Source organism: Panthera pardus, unplaced genomic scaffold, assembly GCF_024362965.1.
Source record: "Panthera pardus isolate Hobbes unplaced genomic scaffold, ASM2436296v1 HiC_scaffold_8, whole genome shotgun sequence".
Classification (NCBI taxonomy): Eukaryota; Metazoa; Chordata; class Mammalia; order Carnivora; family Felidae; genus Panthera; species Panthera pardus.
The window spans coordinates 18,418,748-18,439,108 of record NW_026527013.1 but is presented as its reverse complement, the minus strand read 5'-3'; the positions used below and the strand labels follow the sequence as shown (position 1 = coordinate 18,439,108).

The window sequence follows — 20,361 nt, the reverse complement described above, 5'->3', positions numbered from 1 at the left end:
CAAGGCTACTTAGTCCCACTGAAGTTGCCTGAGCATGCGTGGTCCCGCCCCCAAGGCCCTATCTGACCAATGAGGATTAAGTCCTGCCTTCTGGGCCCGCCCCCTCTGCCGCATCGCGTTAAAGGTTTTAACCGGCGTGCCGGTTTCACCAGCACTTTCATTGGCCAGGCCAGGCGGTCTACCTCGCGGCGAGTACTGCTGCATGCCTTACCTGTCCCACGTGTACCTCTCAAGAGGTACCTGCGTGTCTCCACATTCACACCCAGCTGCCACCCACACCCCACCCAGCATCGCCTCAGCAAGGCAGACTGCTCAGGAGTTACCTGACACACACCCTGCTGCATGCGGAGAGGACTGTGTGCCCAGCGGCTAGGACATGGCTAGGGCCCAAGTGGTCCTAACAAGAGCTGGGTAAGGGGAGCCGCTGGGAAGAGAGGAGCTGTGGTCAAAAGGGAACACAGAACTGGGGGCCTGGCCTGTTGGGGAAAGAAATAGTCCAAGGTACCTTGCCTGCTAGGTACTGACTGGGGCAGCCTGAGGGCAGAGTGGACAGGGGCAAAGGGTGTTGGGCGGAGGGGGTCTATGTAACTCTGCCTCTAATGGTTATAGATGGCCTTTAAAGTCGTGAAATAGAGAGTTCACCAATAAAGTTGCATGGATGGAAAACATTGTGTTGATTGAGCCCCAGGACACACACTTTAGAGGCCTAGATAAGGACAAAGCAGTAAAGGACCCAAAGTAGGTGTGGTCAGGGACAGGGGAGGGACACCAGGAGAGTGAGGTGCTGTGGAAGCCTCCTGGACCATCCTTCAAAGAGGAGGAGGAGACCAGCTATTTTGTTAGGTGGGAGAATGGAGGTTTGATTGGAAGGCTGGTTCTTGGATTCCCCAGGAAAGATTTACATGAGGATCCCCACTGGAATAAAGACAGCCAGAGGAAGGTAGCAAGCACAAAGCAGTTTATTAGGTTTATTAAGATGGGAAAGTGGGCAGGCCCAGAGATGGCAACTGTCTTTAAGATGGGTGTCTTTTCTTTTTATGTTTGCATAGTTTATGGGTCATAGCTAGGGCCAACTCTGACTGAGAAGGGAGGACTCCTACTGGTTGGGAGGGGGAATTTTTGGCCCTACAAGGTTCTTGCTGGAATTGTCTTGGCCATCTTGCCCATGGGGTTGGGGGTGTGAAACCCACAATGTAAATATATTATAATGAACCTAGGGAGTCACTTTGGGGCAGAGGTTGAAGTGAGAGTGCACATTCTGCACCTATCACGTCTAACTAACTGCCTACTTCATCAATGTCAAATGCTCCTGATGGGTCAAGGAAAATGAAAAGTAAGAATTAATTATGGGTGACCTTGACAGAAGCAGTTTTAATCGTTGTAGTAGGGGCAAAAACCTGATTATAACTAAGTGTGTGGATTCAAGGTATCTGATAAAGGACTGTTATCCAAAATATATAAAGAATCCTTAAAACTCAACAATAAGAATACAACCCGATTTTAAAATGGGCTAAAAATCTAACATAATGCACCAAAAAAAAAAAAAAAAAAAAAAGATATATGGATGGCAAATAAGCATATGAAAAGATGCTCAATATTATATATCACTAGGAAAGTGCACATTAAAACAATAATGAGGGGCGCCTGGTTGGCTCAGTCAGTTAAGTGACTAGACTCTTGATTTCCCAACTCTTGATTTCAGCTCAGGCCATAATCTTATGATTCATGAGTTTTAGCCCCACATCAGGCTTCATGCTGGCATTGTGGAGCCTGCGTGGGATTCTCTCTTTCTCTCTGCCCTTCCCCTGCTTGTGTTCTCTCTCTGAAAATAAATAAACTTTAAAAAAATGAGCTAGTACTACACACCTGTTAGAATGGCCAAAATCCAGAACAAACACAAAATGCAGGTGAGGATATGGAGCAACAGGAACTCTCACCACTAATGGAAATGCTAAATAGTACAACCACCTTGGAAGATTGTCAGTTTCTTACAAAACTAAACATAGTCTTGTTATATGATCTAGCAAATCATGCTCTTTGGTATTTACCCAAAGGACTTGAAAACTTATGTCCACACAAAAACCTGCACATGGATATTTATAGCAGCTTTATTACATAATTGCAAAACCTTAAAAGCAAGCAAGATATCATTTTCAGTAAGTGAATGAATAAATAAACTGTGGTACATTCAGACAATGGGATATTATTAAGCACTAAAAAGAAATGAGCTATCATGCTAGGCAAAGACATAGAGGAAACTTAAATATATCTTCCTAAGTGAATATATATCAAAAAGATTCCAACCATTTGACATTGTGGAAAGGGCAAAATTATGGAGACCGTAAAAGGATCAGTGGTTACCATGGGTTAGGGAGTTGGGAGGTGGAGCACAGAGAGTTTTTAGGACAGTGAAACTATTCTGTATGATACTATAATGGTGCATACGTGTAATTGCATTCGTGTAATTGGCAGTATACATTTGTCCAAACCCATAGAATATACAACTCCAAGAGTGAACTATGGACTTTGGGGGATAATGACATGTCTATTTAAGTTCAGCAATTACAAGCGTGCTATTCTGGTGGGAGATATTGATAATAGGAAAGGTTATGCATGTGTGGGGCAGGAGGTATATGAGAAATCTCTTCCACTCAATTTTGCTGTGAACCTAAAATTGCTCTAAAAGCCTATTTAAAATATACATATAGGAGCGCCCAGGTGGCTCAATCGGTTAAGCGTCTGACTTCGGCTCAGGTCATGATCTCATGGTTCTTGAGTTCAAGCCCCACGTCGGGCTCTGTGCTGACAGCTTGCAATCTGGAGTCTGCTTCAGATTCTGTGTCTCCCTCTCGCTGCCCCTGCCCTGCTCATGCTGCTCTCTCTCCCAAAAGTAAATAAAAACATTAAAAAATTAAAAAAAATATATATATATATATATGTATGTGTACATATATTAGGGGCACCTGGGTGGCTCAGTTGGTTAAGTGTCTGACTTCAGCTCAAGCCATGATCTCATCTATCTTCTATCCTGAATTTGATGCTTATCATTTCTATGCATGTTTTATACTTTTAGTTCATATGTTTGTATCCATAAGCAATACATAACATTGTTTTACATGATTGAATCATTTTATAAATGGTATAATTTGTGCATATTTCTACAATTTGACTTTTTGACTCACCGTTTTTAAGACATATCTTTGTGGATTCAAGTATCTTTCTTATAGCCCTGTTGGTAAAACATTCAGACTGCTTACAGTTTTTTTTCTTTCCCTATGCAGATGCTGCAATGAACATTTCTGTACCTGTGAATACATGTGAGAAGGGATCTTAAGGGTAACTATAGTAGGGTGGGCTTTCTGGCTAGTAGGGCTTACACCAGTGATACCAGCTGGGTCTAAATGTTTCCTCCTGCTAAACTCTTTTTTTTAAATGTTTATTTGGGGTGCCTGGGTGGCTGAGTCGATTGGGCATCTGACTTTGGCTCAGGTCATGATCTCACGGTTCATGAGTTTGAGCCCCTCATTGGGCTCTGTGCTGACAGCTTGGAGCCTGGAGCCTGCTTCAGATTCTTTGTCTCCCTCTCTCTCTGTCCCTCCCTGCTCATGCTCTGTCTCTCTTTCCTTTAAATATAAATAAACATTAAAAAAATTAAAGTAAAAAGTTTGTTTATCGGGAGAAAGAGAGCACACACGAGCAGGGAAGGGGTGGAGAGAGAGAGAGAAAATCCCAAGCAGGCTTCACACTTAGCATGGATCCCAACATGGGGCTCGATCTTGACTATGAGATCCTGACCCTTAAGGTCATGACCTGAGCTGAAAGCAAGAGTCAGACACTTAACCGACTGAGCCACCCAGGCACCCCTGCTTTTTATTGGTACATTTTTAGAGGCTGATTGCCTCTTCTTTTGGTGAGTGAAAGGGCTGAACTCTTCATGTCCCTGTGTTACAAATGAGAAAGAGACAATAATCTGCCAAAGAGTAGCTTGGAATGGAACCACAATGTCAAATATTTTCATGCTCCTTCTTTTGCTGCTCTATTATGCTCTCTTTCTTCACTGGGGCCGTGGTAACAGTCACCTGCCCCAGTGTTCTCAGGCATCATAGACTCCTGAGAGAAAAGTTTACAGAGCCTTATTCTGAAGCAGCACTTTTATCCTAAGAGCCATAAACCCTTTTAACATTTCTTCTGAGTCCACGGAATGCTTTCTAAATTTATGTCCCTGGCAGTATGGTTGCACAATTCTAAAATGCAAGATTCACCTCTAAAATATTCTTTGATATTTCATTGACTGAATTCATCACACTCCACTGTGGACTATGTTTCTATATGTAAGGACTCTCCCAGAATGTTAATGATGAGGGGCATATTTCTCTCATAAAGAAGTAAAGAAGTAAAACCAAGCAGGAAGCACAAAGGGGTAGCAGACTGGGCACTGCCTCAACAACCAGCAGCATTGTGCAGTCACAACCTCTCTTTGTCACTAAGCAACAAGAGGTTGACCTCTGAGATTCTCTTTCCTCAGGCATAGCCTCAAAAAGACAAGAGGAAAGTTTGCCTTTTCTGCTTCCTTCCTGGAAAGATGCAAAGTGCTTTAGTAGGATCCTGGGTAAGAGTGCATTTTACAATTAATCCTGCCCCTTGGCTCTAGGGTAGTACCTGAAATTTGAATGAATCATGAGAATAAATTTAGCAAGACAGGTTTCATTGAGCACACAGGCTCATGAAGGACCTTGAACTTCCCACTCCCCCTCTGCCATTCTGAGGTCACCCCTGTAGCCTACCTAGTCTTTACAATGCCATGTCCTTTTCCATGTGTCCTGGTCTGATGCTAACCAGCTGAACCTCCTAGTCTAATAGCCACCCCATTTATTCCCAGTCCTTTGCTTGGTCCTCCCATACTTCTGAAATTTGACTGTTCTCTATACTGGGAACATCTTGCAGGCAAAGACTGTTTTTTTCCATGTGTATATCCCATGCCTGGAATGCAGTAAAGGCCCAGTAAATACTATTGAATTAAACTGAAGATTGAGCAAGCAGCGTCCAACAGACTGTAGAAAGATGGACAGACAAGTTGGGCAACCTGAGCCCTCAGTGGGATGAAAAGATAAAGGGCCTCTTAGTCATGTATAAGAACCCACAGTAATGGCCAGAGGACAAACTTGGGAGAGCTTCTTTCTGCTCAGGGCTATGATCATGGAGGACCAACCACAACTATCCTCTCCAGGGAGCTCTCAGGACAAAGAGTTGGGCTCTAGGAGTTCCCTGGCTAGACATGCTTATTGTCCATAGGGTGTCCACCTAATGACATCAACACAGTATGGCTCCTTCTTAGACCCCTGATAAATGCTCATTTCTGTCTTTTGCCAGTCCCTGTCTCTGAAATTCTCTCCAGAAGGTATCACTGTTAGTGAAGTACTTATTTTGAAAAGTTTATCCCTTGCTTAGGTGTCCCAGTTTCAGAGGGCGCCCTTCTTGCCCCAGAACATCAGGGTATGTGGCAAACAGGTATTCATGACTTTGTCAATGGATGCCCAAGGTGGATCCATTCAATCCCCAGAGAAAGATCATATCACTGGACAGTGGCCTGTTCTCAAAACTTTGCTCAGTGCTTTGAATCACCTCAGCTCAGAACCTGTTTGAGCCCCTCCCCTGCTGAAAAGTCTCCCTTTGTTCTTAGAAGAGAATCCATATTCTTTTTTCTTTTATTAAAAAAAATTTTTTTAATGTTTATTTATTTTTGAGAAAGAGCATGCATGGGGGAGGGACAGAGAAAGAAGGAAACATAGAATCCAAAGTAGGCCCCGGGCTCTGAGCTGTCAGCACAGAACTCAATGAGGGACTTGAACCCATGAACCACAAGATCATGACCTGGGCTGAAGTCGAATGCCTAACCTACTGAGCCACCCAGGCAACCCAAAAAATGCAGGTGGCCCGAGAATGCATATTTTTAAACCAGTGTTTCCTTGACCTTACCTCACTTGTTTGCTCACAATCCTTTAGTCATAAAGCCTCTTGTTTATTCTAACATATCTCTCTTTTTCTGACCTCCAGTCCTTTTACTCTTTCAGTTCCCATCCCATAGAATATTCTTCTGCTGTTCCTCATACAGCTGACTCCTTCTCACGTTCAGGTCCCACCCTCAATGTCATGAGGGGCTATCCCTGTTCTCTATCACTATTGATCCTAGTCATCAGGTTATTTCTTCCCTGACCCTATTTGCTGTGTCTGACTCCTCCACTAGAAGGAAGATTCACAAGGGCCAGGATCTTTCAGTCCTTTCACTGCTGTCTCCCCAGCTTATATTAGGGCCTCAAGGGAAAGATAGTGAAGAAAAATGGAAGAAAGGAAAGAAGGGAAAGAAAAAAAAAAAAAAAGTAGCCTTTCCCTGCACACACTTAGCCCTCCCAGGTGAGCCAGCACAGCTAAAGCCAACTGTTCTAATGATGGATGGCAGACGGGTGTCTCTTGTTCTCAGATTCTTTTTATTCTGTCAGTAGCTCCCAAGAGAGGCTTCTAGCCGGGAGACCCTGAGGTCTGAGACTCAGGGTAAGGATTTGTGAAGCATTCACCCTCATACTTGCCTTGTTATAGCACAACACTGGCTTTTATGGGCACTACAGAGGCCAATTCAAGAGTGACAGTGCTCAAGAATACCGTCTTGCAGCCAAGCCCCAGCCTCCAGCAGTGTTCCTGCGGCGATGTCAGGTACAAGGTAGCCCTGGGGAAAGCTGGGGTGGCTGGGCCAGTTTCTACTTGTCTCAGACCCCAAGAGCATCATCCCTAGACCTACCACAGCTGGACTGACATCTTATGCCAGCCTATCCCCAAGAAATGCATGAGGCCTGGCTCCTCTTCCCTGAAGTGGCGGGTCTTCCCCTTACAGACAGGGTGGAGAAGAGCCAGTACCAGGCTAGATAGTCTTGCTCAATGTTCTTTCTAGATGTAGGGAGAGTCAGGGCCCAGGTTGGGTAAGTGGCCATGGAAAGAGAGCTTCCAGAATCCATAATGTAAGCCTTGAGTTTTGCCAACAACTGCTCTCAAGCCTAGATTCTTTGATGTCATAAAAGCCCATGGTCAAACACACAGTCAGCCTTATAGTCTGGGGGCCCCAGGAGGCCTTCTCTGGTGAGGGAAGAAGCATATAAAGTGACATGTGTAGCCAACGAGGACCAGAAAGGAGTGATGGCAGAGGTGGCTGGAAAAGGCTTCCAGAGAACAGGAGAGAGATGCAGAGCCCAGACCCTCCACTGCTTCTAGGCCTGGAGACAAGGAGAGGGCACTGAGCATCAGTTGGGGGTCCCAACAGTAAAAAGCTCACTCAATGCAGGAGAACTCAGCAGAATGTACATGCAAAGGAATAGATGTAAGAGCCTCAGGTAAAGGTGGTATCACAAGTTGGTAACAACCAGGTGGTCAGTACCTTTGGACCCAAAGGGACAAGGGGAAGGTATGGCTCCTAGAACCCAGAAAGAGAGGGTGGTGTGGAGAGAACCACACTGAGAGGAGTCATGATCTTGGGTGGAGAGACACAGACAGGCAAGGGCTAGCCTGGGAGGGAGTTAAGAGAAGAAACACCTCCTCCTTTCTTCTCTCTATCTCCTCCCAGGGCTTTCCAGTGGCCAGAGGGAAGGCAGCCTGGTGAGGAATGCACTCAGATCATCCCTGTGGGCAACAGCAGTGGGAAGACCTTGGAAAGGGACCTGGAGGAGTGTGTGGAACATGCTCTGCCCACTACAGCTTCTTGCTTCCCAGCTTCTAGACAGATCCTACTTGATCTGCCATCTGAATTCTCCAGCACTTGCTTTCCCAGGCCAAGAACAGGGTCCTGGAGGCTGCCATGCTATGGAGCCTGAATCTCCTTAGGATTCTCAGTTGGAAGCACTGGCTGGCAATGCCTACTGAGTGAGCCAGGCCCAAATGCAGCTCCAGACTGCTCATCTGGGTCCACCTCCCCTTGAGAGTAATGGAACCGGGGTAATGCAGGGATAGAGGCAAACCGGGGACTTCTGGCTAGGTTTTTGTAGTAGCCCAGTGGCAGTTGTAATCCTAAAAACTGGAACATCCTCTCAATCTGGTCCCCAGGAAAGAAGTAGGGAACATGTTTTGGGGCATATTTTAATTGAAGACTTGCTACACAAATCATTTACTAGCGTTACCACTGGCTCCAAACAGCATGATCTATGTATCTTGGGCTCAGATTGTATAAATGCCAAGTATAGTGGCTCTTTCTGGGTCTAAAGCTCTTCTAATTAGTGGGACTGCTTGGGGAAGGTGCACATTTTATTTTCCTATTAGTTGAGAGATACCAGATTTCAGCCAGCTGATTATAGCTATTGTTGAAAACCTTTCTAAGATGTGACACCACTTTTCTTTAGTTTGGAGCAGGTAGAAATTTTGTTCATGTCATTTAGACGCAAGAAATTTCTCTTTTCTTCTTTGTATCTTCTAGATGAGATTAATTTATTGGTAGCTTTCACCTACCTAACTCTTGGGACATGTAATCCTGGTTCTGTTTGTTCTTAAGATCAGACAAGAGTCCCAGGGACCCATGATTTGGAGTAGGTCTTTCATTGGCGGTGCAACCCCTGCCATGCCTCAGTCTGTTACAGGGGCTCCTCACTCAGCACCCTACTGACTGCAAAATGCCCAGCCTCCACAAGGTCCCTTAGCCTTCCCATACACAAATACTGCCCCCTCCCAAGAAATCTACTTCTCCTCCAAGGCCTCTTCAGCTGGAACCCCAGCCCAAGCTGCACCTGCTCAGAGACTATAGGCTTTACTACCTCAATGGAAAAGGAGCATTAGATGGTTTAGAAGCAAAGAAGCAGGTGAAATTCTCTCCAGGTACAGGAATACTCAGAACTGCCTGGGTGGAAGGAAATGACCACACTTCTCACCAGGCTCTCACTATTGTGAGAACAAAACTTAAGTCAGTGGGAGTCACTAGATTATCCTGCCACTGTAAGAATAGTGAGTTTTGCTTTTCTGGGGATGGTGTCTAGAGGCATTCAGAATGATCCAAAGTTTGGCATACCATCATAGGCCATCCTACAATACAGTCTCTAACAAAACTAAGCTGTCCTGAATCCATGGTAATAGAATTGTGTACTTTTATACCAACAAGATTGGAAAAGCCCCCAAATCTGCATGTGGCACATGAGCAGGCTGACTTCAAGAAGTTTGTGCCGTGAGACCTAAAGTTCTTATGAGGTTGTCTAAAACAGAAAACCATGTCAGGAGAGTGGTACTTCACATATGCTAAGTGTGTCCATGACCAGATCAAGTGTGCTTTCCTTATTGAGGAGCAGAAAAACGCTGTTAAAGTGTTGAAGGCACAAGCACAGTCAGAAAGCTAATTTTTTTAATGAAACTTTTTTGAGTAATTTTTTTAAAAATCAAAAGACAAAAAAATATATATAGTGAGTTTTCATAGTCAGGGCTGCCTCCAAAAACAGAGGCATCCACATTCCAGGGCTGTGTACAATTCTTCAGCTGAGGATAGAGATGCAAAAGAAATTTGGGGATCAATTGGTGCTTGCTGCAGATTCCCAGGGTTTTTTTTTTTTTATTGAAATTTTTATTGAAACAATTATAAATTCATAAGCTGTTATGAGAAATAATAGAAATCCATTCTACATTTTTCCCAGTTTCCCCCAATGATAACATTTTGCAAAACTATAGTATAATAACACAACCAGGACATTTTCATTAATGCAATCCACCTATCTCAGATTTCCAGTTTTACTTATTCTCATTTCTGTGTGTATATTAAGATCTAAAAAATTTTATCACCTATGTAGATTTGTGTATCCACCACCATAGTTAAGATACTGGCCAACCTCACAAGTATCCCTGCTTCTGGCCTTTTGTGACCACACCCACCAGCCTCCTGCTCCTCCACCCTTCTTCTGTCTCTTATCGCTAGCAACCACCACTCTCTTCTCCCTAAAATTTTGTCACTTCAAAATGTTATATAGGGGCACCTGAGTGGCTCAGTCGGTCAAGTGTCCAACTCTTGGTTTCAGCTCAGGTCATGATCTTATAGTTTCGTGAATTTGAGCCCCTGCATCGGGCTCCATGGATTCTCTCCCCGTGTCTCTCTGCCCCTCCCCCACTCACGCTATCTCTGTCTCTCTCAAAATAAATAAACCTTAAAAAAGATCATATAAATAAAATGATACAGCATGAAACCTTTGGACATTGGTTTTTCTTTCTCAGCATAATTTCCTAGAGATTCATCTAAGTTGTTCATGGTTCATTCCTCTTCACTACTGAGTAGTATTCTATGGTACGTATATACCACTTTGTGTAACGATTCACCTATTAGAAGATATCTGGGCTGATTCTAGTTTTTGACTCTTATAAAAAAAAAGCTGCTATGAACATTTGTGTACAGGTTTTGGGGGGAACATAAATTTTCATTTCTTTAGAATAAATGTCCAGGAATGCAATTGCTGGGTCACATGGTAGTTGTATGTTAGTTTTTAAAAGAAACTGCTGAACTGTTTTCTAGAGTGAATGACTGTACCACTTTACATCCCCACCAGCAATGTATTAATGATCTAGTTTCTCTGCATTCTCCCCAATATTTGGTGTTGTCTCTATGTTTTATTTTAGTCATCCTGATTAATATGTCATGATATCTCATTGTGATTTTAATTTGCATTTCCCTAACGTTTAATGATGGTGAACATCTTTTCCTGTGTTATTTGCCATCTGTATATCCTCTTTGGTGAAATGTCTTCATGTTGTTTGCCCATTTTCTAATTGAATTTTTTTTTAATTTTACTTTTTATTTTTTTAAATTTACATCCAAATTAGTTAGCATATAGTGCAACAATGATTTCAGGAGTAGATTCCTTAGTGCCCCTTACCCATTTAGCCCATCCTCCCTCCCACAACCCCTCCTTTAACCTTCTGTTTGTTCTCCATATTTATGAGTCTCTTCTGTTTTGTCCCCCTCCCTGTTTTTATATTATTTTTGTTTCCCTTCCCTTCCCTTATGTTCATCTATTTTGTCTCTTAACATCCTCATATGAGTGAAGTCATATGATTTTTGTCTTTCTCTGACTGACTAATTTCACTTAGCGTAATACCCTCCAGTTCCATCCACGTTGTTGCAAATGGCAAGATTTCATTCTTCTTGATTGCCGAGTAATACTCCATTGTATATATATACCACATCTTCTTTATCCATTCATCCATCGATGGACATTTGGGCTCTTTCCATACTTTGGCTATTGTTGATAGTGCTGCTATAAACATGGGGATGCATGTGTCCCTTCGAAACAGCACACCTGTATCCCGTGGGTAAATACCTAGTAGTGGTCGTAGGGTAGTTCTATTTTTAGTATTTTGAGGAACCTCCATACTGTTTTCCGGAGTGGCTGCACCAGCTTGCATTCCCATAATTGGATTGTTCTTTTACTGTTGAATTATGAGAATTCTCTATATATTCTAGGTATTATTCCTTCATTGGATATTTGGTTTGCAAATATTTTCTCCCAGTCTGTAGCTTGTCTTTTCATCCTCTTTATGTAAACTTTCACAGAGCAAAACTTGAAAAATTTTTTTGATGAGGTCCAATTTGTCAATTTTTTTCTTTTATTGCTCTTGCTTTTGGTGTCAAGTCTAAGAACTCTTTCCCTAGTTCTAGATTCTGAAGATTTTTTCCTATGTTTTTTTCTAAAAGGGTCGTGGGTTTTTAATCTCTGTCGTGTCAGCTTGCTTTATGAGGAATGGAAGATAAGGCTGGCTGGCTTCCCACCTTCATGGAGTTTTCAATCTACCTGGAAAACCGGCACCAGGTGTCTAAGGCAGGATCTCCCATAGAGGAGCTTGTTAAAGACACACACCACAGGCTCCACCCTGAAGAATCTGGTTCAGGGATCTGGGATGGATCTAGCCCCAGCCTTTACTCTAGGAACCTGCTGTCAGCCACTGCTCATACCCCAACCCAGGAAAGCCTGAATTCATCAGATCAGACACTTCATTCAAGTCTACAGCAGGAGAAGCTGGATGACTGACTAGAGACTGGGGACTCTGGGGGCAGAGACCAGGCACAAAGTCAAGGTTGATGGTCTTGGGAGAGATTTCTATTGAGGTCTGGGGGTTTGGGAGGTGGTCTTTCTCTGCCTGGGGATAGGGCATGGTTCTCTGGCTCCCAGCTGGGCCAAGGCAAATGCCCCAGGGACCTTCTGTCCCTGTTCATGATTTAAACAGCAAACACATATTAGGCCCAGTGCCAGGCACTATGCTCAGTTTTGGAGTTACAGATGTGAGCAAAACAGACAATAACTTATGTTCTAGTTACAGTTGGAGTTACAGATGTGAGCAAAACAGACAATGAGCTTATGTTCTAGTCAGGAGTATTAGCTGGTAAGCAACATCATACTATGTAGTCACATAGTATTCCAGAAAGTGAAAAATGCAGAGTTGGCATGATGGCACTGCTGGTGTAGTGCTTGAAGAAGCCCTCCCAAGAAGGAAGTGAGAGGGAGTCCTATGGCCAGTTGCAGGAAGAGTCCCAGACAGAAAGCACAGGTGGTGCAAAGGCCCAAGGTGGGAATAGCTGGTGTGTTTGAGGAGCAGTAAAGATGCCAGTGCGAGTTGCAGGTAATGGAGGGATCAATATAGTGTGGGTCTCATGGACCACTGTGAAGACTTTGTCTTTTACAAACATGAGGAACTGTCATGGGTTTTCAGCAAACAAGGAAGGTGATCTGATCTATGTATCATAAGAATTATTCTGCCTATTAAGAGGACAACAGACTGGAGGGAAAAGCTCGGAAGCAGGGACACCAGGTAGGAAGCTCTTTCAATAATTCAAGCAAGAGAAGGAGGTGGCCCTTGGATGAGAGAAAGCAGTGAACTTGCTGAGGAATGGTCCAATCCTAGGTTCATATTGAAGGAATGATCAACAGGATTTCTTGACACACTGGATGTAGGGTATGAAAGAAAAGAATCAAGGGGACTTCAAGGTGTTTGGTAGGACCTAGCTGCCATGGCCTGAGCTGGGGGAGGCTCTGGGCAGGGGGGGTTGGGGAATGATCCAGAGCTCAGTCATGTGTTTGGAGATACCTGGAAGACATTTACAAGGGGCTATGAAATAGGCTGTTGGCTATTGAGTCTAGAATTCAGGAGAGAGCTCAAGCTAGAGAGAGAATTGACAGTTTTCAGGTGGTACTTACTCAGGGCCAAGAGTTTGGGTTGCTGATGAGGGATTAAATGTGGACAGAAAGGAAGCCTCTGGTCCTGGTCCTGGGCAATCTAGAGATAAAGGGTCTGACACGAACCTTGAACCACTGCCCTCCTGATGGCAGTGTGTCTTAGAAGATGCCTCAGCCCCATCCTCAATCAGCAGCCCTAGAGACTTTTGCTTTGGAGGCAAATGCCAGCATGAGATGTCCTAGGAGTAAGGCGGTGCTTTAATTTGTAACTGCCCTTTCAGGATTTTGGCAAGTTTAGCAGTTTAGGGGTAGTAGCTCCTGGCATCTTCCCTCCATTATGGGTCCTGAGATAACATCTTAAGGGCAGGTAGGCATCATTTCCCCCCATTCACCTTCTTTCTCACTGTCTTTAAAGGAGCCAGCACAGCAACACTTCTTCTCCAAGCATGACAACCGTACTTCTTTCGACAAAGTGAGTGAAGAAAGGAAGGAGAGTGGGCAGACCCTCAGCCTAGGTTGAAGTTGAGGTAGGGTGGAGGGGATAAGACACTGTGGGGAGGGAGGGCTCCTGACAATCTCTCTTGTCTGGAAAATAGCCCATTCCCCCAACAGAGGTTTGGTTTCAGCCACTAGCTTGCCTGACAATGTGCAAGTATTCTGGGGCCCACTGACTTTCTAGAGGCTTCACCCTGGAATGGAAGGCATGGCTGGGGAGCAGGCCAAAGAGGCTGGGGTATGGGCCAGGGGAGCCAGGCATCACCAAGCAGTCTTGGCTTGAGGAGGACCTAAGGAGGGAGGTGTGTGGTGCCAGGACTGTGGGCCAATGGCCCATACCGTTGAGGAGGGCCCCTACTGCCTGCTGCAGGGAATCGGAAGGCGAAAAGACCTGGAGCACCTGTGGCAGCGGCACACCTTCCTGCGCTGGGCACCCTGTGAGCTGGAGTTGAGCCAGCAGCGGCCCCTTGAATCCTCCTACCAGGCCAATTTCCGGTCAGGCCCTGGACTCAGTGACCTCCCCCAGCGCCTTGTCCACTTTGTGCAGATCCAGCCTCCCCGTACCAGCACCACCTATCAGCAGAACTTCTGCCAACCATCCCAGGGTAGCCATTGTGGCAGCAACAATGTGGGGCCAGTCACCAACACACTGCCTGACCTCCCAGGGATCCCAAGACCCAAGCTGCTGCAGCATTACCTTCATGCTGGGGTCTCTGAGTGTCTAAACTGGTCCAGAGCATTAAACAAGGATGGCTAACACAGAGGCCTATCTGTGCTTACAGCCCAAGGGGTCTTAGAAGCTGGAGAGCAGTAAGGTCCATGGCGCCTGTATGCTGGGCAGGGGAGGATGTGCCCTGGGAACCCTGCCACCAAGTGAGAAGGGGTAAAGTCTATAGGAAGTACCATGGCCAAAGCAAGTCAGTTCTGGGAGTACCTTGCACTCAGTGTGGCTGCAGGGAAAGCAGAGTCAGTGACCCCTACTTGTATCCAGCAAAGACTGGAGGAGGAGGCAAAGGATGGCAGCTTTGATTTCTCCAGGAGGCTATTATGTCTCTAGGGGTCTGGTGGGTGGCCACATAGTTATGCCTAAGCTGGGACAGGGGGAGACTGCCCTGGCCACAGCCTACGCTGGACTACCCCTCCCTATGGAGGTGAGCAGACAAGGAGCTGCTGGGTGACATGGACCTTGAGGTCATCCTGACCCTGGGGTGCTTTGTTGTAGTTTCCTGACCCTGGGGTGTTTTGTTGTAGCTTTTCTTTGACTATCGTGTGAGTATCCTCTAACACCAGGACAGTTGCGGTGGGTGGGGGTGGGGTAGACAGCAGTCATCCTATGTCACCAAAAGAGAAGCTGAGGCTTAGGTGGGGCTAAGACATCAGAGGCCAGATTCAAAAGGCTACTCTGAACCCTCATCCCTGGGAGAGTTGAGACCCCTGAAGGAGGGCCAAAGGTTGCAGGGGCAACACAGGAGTCCACACCAGGGCCACACACCAGATTTTAGCAGCACTTTTACTTTCATGTCTGAACTTCCTGGGTCCTCACAACAGCCCTGTGAGGTAGGTAGGGCAGGAAGGTTTCAGAGATCCCCATTTACGGATGAGGATGCTGAGGCACAGAGAGGTGAAATGACTTGCTCAAGATCACACAGTCAACAGTGTAAAGGGCCCAAAGCCTATATTCTTCCGGTCCTCTAAAGGTTCCTGTATCCACTCCTCCATCCCCTCTGTGTCCCCTGCCCTCTCTGAACTCTCCTGGGGCCACAGAGGCCTTCAAGGCAGGCTGGCAGATAGGATTTTTCAGGAACAGCCATTGGGGTGAGACTGGCCAACTCTAGGTAGGCACTAATCCTGTGGGACATGAGGCCAGCTCTCCCAGCCTCCCACTTCCCAGTTAGACAGAGGGCCCAGTAGTTCCAGAGCAAGTGTGGAGCTAGGCGTGGTCCATGAATGAATGGGGATAAAAGTGGGTATAAGCATATATGTCCTGCACTAAAGACAAAGCCCCCGCCCACCCTTTGAGACATTTGTCTCAATTGCCTGCCCCTGTGCCTCCCTCATCCCACAGAGCCACAGTGAGCTTCTTCAGCAGCAAAAGGAGCCACAGACATTTGTCTCTGGCACTGTGCTGCTCCAGTGGACCTGTCGCATCAGGCATTCAGACCCCATCACGCAGACACAGTGCCTCCACAGCTTGGCTAGGACCCTGGGCCACACCCCCAATGACAAACAGCCAGGGCCCAGCCTGCAGACTAGAACAGGAGCAGCGGGCTGTGGGCATGGCAGGCAGGGCCTCCCAGCGCCGCCGTGCAAGGCTGAAGCCCTCCACGGAGCCCAGAGGGCATGGCTGGTTTCCTGCAGGAAAGAGACAGAAGTTGTAAATGGCACAGACTGCAAGGACTCCAGCTCTTTTGCTTGGGTTACTAGGGCCTTGCTACTCATCGCTCCCATTCATCATTTGTTCATTTCTTCGTATTTCTATTTTTCCATTCATTCAGTGGTCACTTGACCTGTTTCTGTCTCCTAAACCTCTGCTGGTACAAAGCCCTCAGTCAGGTGCTGAGGGGCACCCCAAGAGTTAGGCCGTGCAGACCACACCCTGCCTGCCTCACAGATTGGGAAAGGGAAGCTCACAAAGCCCTGATCCCTGGAGTACCTGGAGAAGGGCAGGAGGGAGTGCTCATGCTTGGGGTTACTCCCGCCTGTCTTGGACTCGCCTCCTATCCCTAGCCCCACAGATACTCACCAAGGCCCCCAATGGCCATGATGTGGCCTCCAAGGGAGCCAACCACAAAGTCGGCCCTCTTATCCCTCATGCGCAGGCTGCGGGGCAGCTTGGTCCAGGACCCTGCAGGAAAGGGGAGGTCAGATCAAGTCCCCCAACACACACTGTGCCCCTCCATCCCACGGAAAGTGGGAGGCCAGCCCAGGCCAGCCACTGCTCACCATGTTCCAGGTCGAACATCTCCACAGTGTTGACAAAATGTGGGCGGGAGTAGAAATTGTGGGGCCCAGGCTGCTGCAGGCCACCCAGGCTAAAGACGTTGCCTTCTGCCATGGCACAGCCGGCAAAGGCTCGGCGGCTGGGCAGGCTTGGGTGCCGGGTCCAGGTACAGGCCTCCAGATCAAAAGCCTCAAAAGCAGTCACTGGGAGCTTTCCCTGGCGGCCCCCTGCCAATGGAATTGGAGCACCTTGGAAGGAGCCTAGGAGTCCTGACAGGCTCCTCCTTCACCAGGTTGCTAAGCTTTTACTGCTGCCCACCTTAGCTACCCATACCCAGCTGTGTGCACAACAGAGCATGAATCACCCACCCTGAAGATCCTTAGGCATTGGGGTTTGGTTTTCCAGCCTTAGTAGGGCCACCAGAGGTCAGAGCCTCCAAGCAAGCCTGGTTCACCCAAAACTTCTCTTGTTCTGCCATCCCAGACTAAGCCTGATCCCAGCCAACTTATGAAGATAGGTGCTTCTGCACTTCGAGCCCCTTTCCCACATCCTTCCCCTGCCCCCACCCCCAGGCCCTTACCCAGGACATAGATCTTGTTCCCGTGCAGGAAGGTGGAAGCCCCGTAGCAGGGTGTGGGCATGGAGGGTAGTGAAAGCCAGCAGTCCCGCCTGGGCTCATACACCCGAACTTGGGCCTGGGGGGCCGTGTCAGGACCCATTCCCCCCAGAGCATACACCATACCATCTGCATAGAAAAGAGCGATTCAGAGTGCACCTCAGCCTGGCCAGGGCACTCTACCCTGACAGCTGCACTGGTCAGGTCTGGGGGTGGGTGGGGACCCGCTTCTGTGTAGTACGTCTCCCAAGCAGCAGAAACCCTCCTTACTTCCCAGAGTGGGGGCTGGGAGAGCTAGGATTCCTGCTCTGGCCAGGGCCCCTCCAAGTGAAGAGCAGGAGGCAGATGATCTAATTATAATCCATCTCTGTCTCCCTGGAGATGCTATGGCAACCAAATCTGGCATCTAAGCAGGACCGGTGGTCAGACCTGGAGGCCACAAGGTGGGGACTTCCCTAGGGGAAGGAAGGTGGAGGATGATTTAAGTCGGGGAGGGGCATTTGGGGATCTGCTCAGCATAGAGCTCAGACTGGGGAGGGAACTCTGGAGATCAGCTGGGGGCTGGGAGAGGAGCTTAGGCTTGTAGGATGGAGGTGCTGGCTGCAAGCCTTCTGCCAAAGAGCCCTGCCAGCACCTCTATATCCTGCCCTTTTAGAGTAGGTTCTTGCCCTGTTACACCCTCAGGGTCAGCTGGGAGCATGTCTGGGGGTCCTTGGGGAACCGGATCAGTCAGCTGAGGGCTTCCATGGCAACTATCCCCAGGCTAGCTTGGCCTTCCCATCTCAGGCTCCCTGGTAAGTGTGTATATGGGAGGAAGGTGGGGGGAATCTAAGCACTTACTGGGCTCTGAGCCAAGGCCCTGTTCCCATCCCCCTCCCCCAGACTATTTATAACCCTGAGAGTCATTGAACTACTCCTCCTTGTGTCTTAGAGAGGAGGAATGGTCAGGGAGGTGGTTGGTGCCTCCCATCATTCTGGGGGCCAGCCTGGGCTGGTTCTCCCACTTCACAGCTGGAAAAGGCAGTTAAGGCTGCTGTTAGCTCAGCTCAGAGCTAGGTAGGAGAGGGTCTTTATAAGAATCAAATCTATGTCCAGGGTACTCAGACAAAATTTACATCTTTTTTCCAAACTCTAAGAGTAAGGGACCAAGGAAAGAATGGAGGGTGTTGGAGCACCTCAGGGACCTCCTTAAGGCCACTCACCTCTCTCCACAGTTGCAACCCCCATGGCTGCCTGAGGGAGGGTGGCCCGACGCTCCCAGCGGCCCTCATCAGCCAGGAAGGCCTCCACAGCAGCCACAGGGCTCTGGCCCTCATCCACACCGCCCACCACTAGCACCTGCTTGCCCAGCACCACAGCAGCCGCACCAGCCCGGGCAGTGGGCAGGGGTGCCAGTGTGAGCCATGTATGCGAGGCCATGTCCAGTGTCTCAGCAGTGTCCAGGGGCAGTCCAGCCCGGCCACAGCCCCCCAACACTAGCAGGTGCCCATCCTGGTATGCCACTGTGCCATACACCCGGCAGGTGGGCATGGGTGGGAACACCTGCCAAGCAAAGTCCCGGCCACCTCCTGTAGCCATGGTGTTCACCTCCAGTGGTAGGCCATACTATCTGCTCAGGCTGTAGGCCTCACTGAGGGGCATGATGCGGCCTCATCTTGACTCTATCAGGACTACAGGGAGTGTCTGACCAATCCAGGGACCTTGCCTTCACCTGGAGGAGAGAGGGAAAACAAAGGGTCAGGGCCATTGACCAGTCCCTCGGGGTACAGTTGAGCAGTCTGTAGGTAAGGGCAGGACTGGCCAGAATCACTGGTGGGAAGGCATGGGGGAGGACATACCCCTGTTGGCTAGCATACCACTGCTGAGGTGCTTCTGGGGTGGGAAAGAAGGCAGATTACCAGATACTCAGGCAAATTCCCCTCTTCCTATGGGGCATGAAGGATTCTCCTCCCACCCCCTGCCTTCACCTAACACCTCCGCCCCAGCCAAATCTAGGTCTAGGTGGTAGGTAAGTAATCTAGGTCCAGGTGGTAAGTTGACTAGGATAAGACACTCCACCCTGGCCCCCTTCCCTTCCTTTCAACAATCCTCATTCTGGTGCTTTGCATGAATGGAGTCCTACTGTACCCTCCCCTTATTGGCTTCCAGTGGGTCTCCCACATGCTGCCAGGGATCAGACTCCAGGGTATACTTACAACCCTTTTGGGGGCCATTCCATAGAGATCATCCATTCCCACCAGCAAAAGGCCAGATCAGGGCGTTTGGGACTAGGAGAGGAGGAGATGGACGCCAGGGCCCCACATTCCCCCTTCAGGTCTACTATCAGGGGGTTGTTCGCGCCAGGTTCCCAGAGGCCAGTCTCCTTGGTGTCCAGAAGTAGGGGAGGGGGGTTGATTTGGGGATCCCATGATCATAGGACTCTAGACTCCCATAGTCCAGGGCGTTTCCAGGAGGAATGAGCAGCTGGACTTCCACAGCAGATCCCCAAGTTCCTCAGCCTTTCCTTTCCCGTGGGGGCCACGCTCCTGGGACCCTTGGCGTGATGGCCTCCTGGCCCCAAACTTCCAGCTCGCGGGAGGCGGGGGGCGGGTCCAGGCGAGCGCGCTTGGGGCTCTGCGCCCAGCGCCCCAAACTTCCCCTGAGCGCGGCTCCTGCGGGACTCACCGGCCGGGGCTCCGGCGCCGCCGGGACGCGGGGTCCGCCGTTCCGGCTCCGTGCCGGCTCTGGCTGGGGCTGAGGCCAGCCTCCGCGGGGCTCCGGCGGGGCTCCGGCTCGGCTCGGCGCGGGGCGGGGCTGGACCGGGTCCGCCCCTCGTCCCCCCTCCCGACTGGGGAAAATCTCCCCCCGCCTTAACCCTGCACCTGCCGTGGCCAGAGCAGGGCGCGTCGACCCACAGTCACACGCAAACCGGTAAACAGACAAATGGACATGTGGACGCTGGGCCTGTCCAGGATTTAGGGTCCGACCTCGGGCAGGAGGAGAAATGAAGCAGCAGTGAGCAGCACAACACGTGTGTGGTGGGGAATCGTTCGGAGTGGGACCCAGCCTGGGGAGCACCCGCGGGGGAAGGGGCGGAGGGCGGGCTAGCAGAACCAGCAGGCTTGGGGGACCGGCGCCCGCCCACCAGCACTAAGCTC

The 20,361-nt window shown here is 48.6% G+C and overlaps 2 protein-coding genes and 1 pseudogene across 7 annotated transcripts; 2 read left to right on the top strand and 1 right to left on the bottom strand.

Annotated features, from left to right (window-relative positions):
* Window positions 1-116: 116 nt before the first annotated feature.
* CUNH3orf84 (chromosome unknown C3orf84 homolog) lies at window positions 117-14,426 on the top strand. 4 transcript variants are annotated; one of them, XM_019416806.2, is made up of 6 exons: window positions 117-411; window positions 3,282-3,317; window positions 6,595-6,708; window positions 7,610-7,641; window positions 13,588-13,644; window positions 14,017-14,426. In XM_019416806.2, the coding sequence occupies exons 3-6, from the start codon at window positions 6,702-6,704 to the stop codon at window positions 14,422-14,424; spliced, it is 504 nt and encodes a 167-aa protein (XP_019272351.2). In that variant the 5' UTR covers window positions 117-411; window positions 3,282-3,317; window positions 6,595-6,701; the 3' UTR covers window positions 14,425-14,426. The 4 variants fall into 4 exon arrangements, with proteins under 4 accessions (XP_019272351.2, XP_019272350.2, XP_019272349.2 ...); XM_019416805.2 differs by lacking the exons at window positions 117-411; window positions 3,282-3,317; window positions 7,610-7,641 and adding an exon at window positions 4,485-4,609 and having other exon boundaries at window positions 14,038-14,426; XM_019416804.2 differs by lacking the exons at window positions 117-411; window positions 3,282-3,317; window positions 7,610-7,641 and adding an exon at window positions 4,485-4,609.
* Window positions 7,649-12,231, top strand: LOC109247798 (60S ribosomal protein L34-like; annotated as a pseudogene).
* A 732-nt stretch (window positions 14,427-15,158) lies between the features above and the next one.
* On the bottom strand, window positions 15,159-20,361 carry KLHDC8B (kelch domain containing 8B). 3 transcript variants are annotated; one of them, XM_019416802.2, is made up of 6 exons: window positions 19,889-20,356; window positions 18,427-18,935; window positions 17,189-17,353; window positions 16,611-16,835; window positions 16,411-16,512; window positions 15,159-16,019 (listed from the first exon to the last, which is right to left on the bottom strand). In XM_019416802.2, exons 2-6 carry the CDS (start codon window positions 18,800-18,802, stop codon window positions 15,823-15,825), a joined length of 1,065 nt encoding a protein of 354 aa, XP_019272347.1. In that variant the 5' UTR covers window positions 18,803-18,935; window positions 19,889-20,356; the 3' UTR covers window positions 15,159-15,822. The 3 variants fall into 3 exon arrangements, with proteins under 3 accessions (XP_019272347.1, XP_019272346.1, XP_019272348.1); XM_019416801.2 differs by lacking the exon at window positions 19,889-20,356 and adding an exon at window positions 19,420-19,848; XM_019416803.2 differs by lacking the exon at window positions 17,189-17,353 and having other exon boundaries at window positions 19,889-20,361.